This window comes from Myotis brandtii, unplaced genomic scaffold (genome assembly GCF_000412655.1).
Source record: "Myotis brandtii unplaced genomic scaffold, ASM41265v1 scaffold206, whole genome shotgun sequence".
NCBI lineage: Eukaryota > Metazoa > Chordata > Mammalia > Chiroptera > Vespertilionidae > Myotis > Myotis brandtii.
This window is the reverse complement of record NW_005357691.1, coordinates 542,176-547,886: the sequence shown is the minus strand read 5'-3', so window position 1 is coordinate 547,886 and position 5,711 is coordinate 542,176. Positions and strand designations below refer to the sequence as shown.

At 36.7% G+C, this 5,711-nt stretch overlaps 1 protein-coding gene across 1 annotated transcript in view; it reads right to left on the bottom strand.

Annotated features, from left to right (window-relative positions):
- The window catches only part of ADGRG4 (adhesion G protein-coupled receptor G4), a 136,085-nt gene that overhangs the window by 90,303 nt on the left and 40,071 nt on the right, over nt 1-5,711 (bottom strand). Inside the window, 1 exon segment of the mRNA XM_005865338.1 lies at nt 3,243-3,361. Coding sequence (XP_005865400.1) covers nt 3,243-3,361 — 119 coding nt within the window.

Genomic DNA, 5,711 nt, shown 5'->3' with positions numbered 1-5,711 from the left:
AGCATTATGCTAAGTGAAATAAGCCAGTCAGAGAAAGATAAATATCACATGATCTCACTCATTTATGGAATATAATGAACAACATAAACTGATGAACAAAAACAGATCCAGAGACAGAGAATCATCTATCAGAATGTCAAACCTCAGAGTAGGGGAGTGTGGGGGTAAGGGGGAGACATCAACCAAAGGACTTGTATGCATGCATATTAGCCTAACCAATGGACACAGACAACAGGGGGGGGGTGAGGGCATGAGTGGGGGGTAATGGGGGGATAAGGACACATATGTAATACCTTAATCAATAAAGAAATTAAAAGTAAAAATAAAAGACTACAGTAAAAAAGAAAAGAAAGAAACAGAATAGAGAGCTTAGAAATAAATCCACCCATATACCATCAATTGATCTTCCACAAGGGTGCCAAAAATACACTATGGGAAAAGGATAGTCTCTTCAACAAATGGTGTTGAGAAAACTGGATATCCACAGGCAAAACAATGATATTGACCCTTATATTACACCATACACAAAAATCAATTCAAAATGGATTTAAGACTCAAATGTAAGATCTGAAACTCTAAACCTTCTTGAAGAAAACATAAGTCAAAAGCTCATGACATTGATATTTATTATATGTGATGAAAAGCACAGCAGCAACAACAAAAATAAACAACTGGGATAACATAAAAAGAAGCTTCTGACAGCAAAAGAAACAATCAACAGAGTGGAAAGTCAACATACACAATGGGATACAATATTTGCAAACCATACATATATCTGATAACAAGTTAATCTCCAAACTATACAAAAACTAAAACTCAATAGCAAAAACAAATAACTGATCAAAATGGGCTAAGGACTTGGACAGACATTTCTCAGAAGACATATAAAAGGCCAACAGATATATGAAAAGGTGCTCAACATCAGTAATCATCAAGGAGATGCAAATCAAAACCACAATGAGATATCACTTCATAACTTCCAGAATGGCTATTGTTTCTATCAAGGGATAAGTGTTAGCCAGGGTGTGGAGGAAAGGGAACCCTTATACACTGTTGGTGGGAATGTAAATTGGTACAGCCATTATGAAAAACAGTATGGAATTTCCTAAAAAATTAAAAATAGACTACCATATGATCCAGCAATCCCACTTGTGGGTATATATCTAAAGGAAATGAAATCAAATCACTATATTAAATAGATATCTGTGCCTGACAAGTGTGGCCCAGTTGGTTGGAGTCTCAGGTTCAATTCCTGGTCAGTGCACATACCCAGGTTGTGGGTTTGATCCCTAGTCAGGGAACATACAGGAGGCAACTAATCAATGTTTCTCTCTCACATTGATGTTTCTCTCGCTCTCTCCTCCTTTTCTTTCTCACTAAAATCAATAAAAACATATCTCGGGTGAGAATTAAAATAAGTATATAAATATTCACAATAGTCACGATATGAAAACAACCTAAGTGTACATCAAGAAATAAATGGGTAGCCCTGCCCGATGTGGCTCAGTTGGTTGAGCATCCTCCAATACACTCAAAGGTCACCAGTTCAATTCCTGGGGAGGCAACATGCCCAGGTTGTGAGTTCAGTTCCTAGTTGGGGTGTGTATGGGAGGCAACCAATTTTTAACTCTCACATCGATGTTTCTCTCTCTCTAAAAAAAACCAATAAAAACATATTTTTAAAAATAAAAAGAAAGAAAGAAAAAAATGTGATGTATATATAATGGAACATTATTCAACCGCAAAACAGAAAATCTTGCCATTTGCAACAACATGAATGGACCTTGAGACTATTATGCTAGGTGTAATAAGCCAGACACAGAAAGACAGACACTGCATAATCTCACTTTATGTGAAATCTAAAAAATAGTTGCACTCACAGAAGCACAGGGTAGAATGGTGGTTGTCAGGGGTTGAGGGAAGAAGAAATGGGGAGTTCTTAATCAACAGGCATAAAATTTCAGTTAAACAAGATGAATAAGTTCTATAGATCTGTTATACAACATTGTACCTATTATAGCCAATAGTCATGTATTATACACTTAAAATTTAACAAAAGGGTAGATCTCATGTTATGTGTTGTTACTACAAAAAATGAAATAAAATTAAGCAAGAAACAAAGTTGATTAGAAGTTTCCAGGGGTTGAAAGGAAAGGGAAATAAAGAGTGACTGCTAATGTGTATGGAAGTTTCTTTTTGGAGTGATTCAAATGTTTTGGAATTAGTAGCCATGATTGCACAATCTAGAGAATATACTAAAAACCACAAAATTGTACACATTAAATAGGTGAATTTTATTATATTTGAGTGTCTCCATAAAATTTTTTAAAGTACATCGATATATAAATTTCTGCTTATCAAATCACCAAAGATACAAAAGTCTGATACCATGCTGTGTTGATGAAAGGATTCTGAAACAGGCACTTTCATGCCTTGCAAGTGGGAGTATAAATTGATGCAACTATTACAGAGAGCATTTTGACACCATCAAAAGTATGATTGACCCAGCAATTCTACTTTTAGGAATTTATGCTTCAATAATACCCAATTTATACAAAATGACATATAAATGATATCCATTACAGCAGCTTTAAAAAACAAAATGTTATTAACAACTTAAATGCCCATCCAATTGGAAAATGTTAAAGAAATATATGCAGTATACTACAATGCCATGGAAAAAAGAATGAGAAAGCTCTTCATATACTAATATGATAATTTCTTCAATATATTGTTAAGAGAAAAAAGCAAGGTTCAGAGCAGCATGTATGCATGCTCCACTTTTTGTACAAAGGGGAGGGATAATATACATGTATGTATCGTGTATGTGTACATATACATACACATATATAAATTTCCTTATAGATTCATAAGATATCTCTGTGGATATTAACTGAACGGCTCTGGAAAGGAGATATTTCACTGTATTTTTCTGTGTTTTTTCAATAGTAAACTATGTGAAGTATTATCTATTCAAACGTTTTTTAAATAAAATAAAATTAAAAATAATAATTAGCCAAATTTTTAAAATAAAATAAAAATTATAAAACAAAAAGCACTGATAGTCTTAGCTTGTTGTGCTCCACTCTTACCTGAACCAACATGGACTACCTAATTTCTGAGACTAGATTTTTGTAAGGTAGGTTTTCCTATGTGAGGTTTCCCTGTTCTCTTTCTGATCTCAGATCAAGTAGACTAACTGAGGTTCCATTATTTCTTCTCTGTATACATAACAGTCTTACCATCACTGATAGTAATATTAGCAAGATCCACAATCTTATCAGGAAGGTCTCGCAGCAATTGGCATTGTTTAAACTTTGGTTTTTCCCACTGAGATTTGCCAGTATCCATACTGATTGAGCTGAAAAAGAGAGGAGGGAGGAACAAGAAATTATCTCATTGGAAGATGAGGCCAGAATAGTCTTAAAGCAAATGGTGAAGGATTGGGGTTTATCTTTGGCATACCTCCCCTCTTTGCCCACTCTCAGCCTCCTGGATGAGACAGCAAAGGAGGAAGCCCAGTGTTTGTAAAGTGAAGAAAATTTTGCTCTTAGAAAGGAAATATAAGCAGGCAAGAAAGCCTGCAATGGGGCATGGCAATGTCCAGTGAACCAAGAGTCAAGGCAGAGATTTTGCCCTTCTAGACAGGTCTCCTTACCCTCATTTTCCCTTCTTAACCCCATTTCTGTTAGAATGTGGTCTCTATCTTAGCATATTAATTTACTCAAGGCAACTAGTATAGCATCCTCTGTATCTCATTGACCCTCATGGTATACCCTCCACTATGCTTCATCCAATTCAAGCCAGTTCAATTCAAGTTAACTAACACATTTATTGAGCACCTACTGTGTTCTAGGACTGGTAGCAGGTAGGGAAGACAAACAGGGCAGGGTCTCCTCCCTCAAGGAGCTTGTAACTTGGTGGTTTGAGACTGTACATGTAACTACATTTAATAGGCAAGATGGGATAAGAACAGCAATATAAACAAAATTGAATGTATCAAACCACCAAGCAAGGAAAACTTACTTGTAACTTTTGAGCTAAACTGGTGCTGAAAGGACAGAGTTGGAAAAAGCCCCACCACCAGCAGCAGTAACAGAGCAAATGGCATAAGCAAAAAAAGAAAGACACGAGGAAACACCTATTGAGTTCACAATGGCAAATGACCCTTTTTGGCTGGAATGCATTAAAGTAGGGAGCCTGTGGGTTTGGACTTAATTCTTGAGGCAATGTGAAACCAGAGTAAGAAGGTGGCATGATGGCAACCATACTTTAGGAAAAATCACACTGACAGCAGTATGGAGTATAGCTGGTGGGTAATGGACAATTAGAAAATAAGGAAACTGCTCTAATAGTGGGCAAGATATATTAAGGTCCTGCACCAGGGTAGTGGCTGTGTGGTTGTCAAGGAAAGGCTAGATGTGAGTTCTGAATTTGAACTTTTAAAAAAGCTGCATGATTTGCTGACTGATTAGATGTAGGGAGTAAGAGATAGACTACAATTCAAGATGTTGCCCTCCAAAGGAGAGATTTTAAAGCTTCTGTCAAAACTGGCTGCTCCTTTGCTGTGTCCACTTAATGCATAAACCATTAACAGCAGAGAGTAATAGAAGAGGGGCCGATGATTTTAAGAAGGAAAATTATAAGGTCTACAATAGAAGAGTTAGTTTCTGAGGCAGTTTTTCAAAATGGTCATTAAGAGGATGGCTGTCAAACACACACAGACACACACACACAAAACCTACATATTTTGAAAAAAATGAAAGATGACTGTAAAACATGGCAAATATTGATAAGCCATTGAGTGAAAGCATAAATTCCATTATTATTTTTTGTTGTTGTTAATACTCACCCAAGAATATTTTTTCCATTGATTTTTTAGAGAGATTAGAAGGGATGGAGGAAAGGGGTGGACAGAGGGAGAGAGAGAGAGAGAGAGAGAGAGATTGGTTGCTTCCTGCACAGGCACCAACTGGGGCCAGTGATTGAACCTGCAACCCAAATACATGCCCTTAACCGGAATTGAACCCAACACCCTTTGGTGCATGGGCTGATGCTCTAACCACTGAGAACACCGACCAGAGCAAAAATTCCATTATTGATATGAGGATTGATTATCACTACATAAAACTTAAATAAATGCAGCAAAAGCCAAATGAAAAAATATACTTACCTAAAAACAGCTGTGTTCAGGTGATGGGATTATGAGTGACATTTATTTAAGTTTTATGTCATGATAATCAGTCCTCATATCAATAATGGCATTTTTGCTCTGGTCGGTGTTCTCAGTGGTGCAGGGGTGGGCAAACTTTTTGACTCGAGGGCCACAATGGGTTCTTAAACTGGACCGGAGGGCCGGAACAAAAGCATGGATGGAGTGTTTGTGTGAACTAATATAAATTCAAAGTAAACATCATTACATAAAAGGGTACGGTCTTTTTTTTTTTAGTTTTATTCATTTCAAATGGGCCGGATTCGGCCCGCGGGCCGTAGTTTGCCCACGGCTGGGTTAGAGCATCGGCCCATGCGACAAAGGGTGTTGGGTTCAATTCCGGTTAAGGGCATGTATCTGGGTTGCAGGTTCTCTTTTGTCTTCTTGAAAATTTTTTTGGAATGTTATTATGTAGCATTATATTCTTAAATAGGCAAGAAAGAAAGAAAGAAAAAGAAAGAAAGAAAGAAAGAAAGAAAGAAAGAAAGAAAGAAAGAAA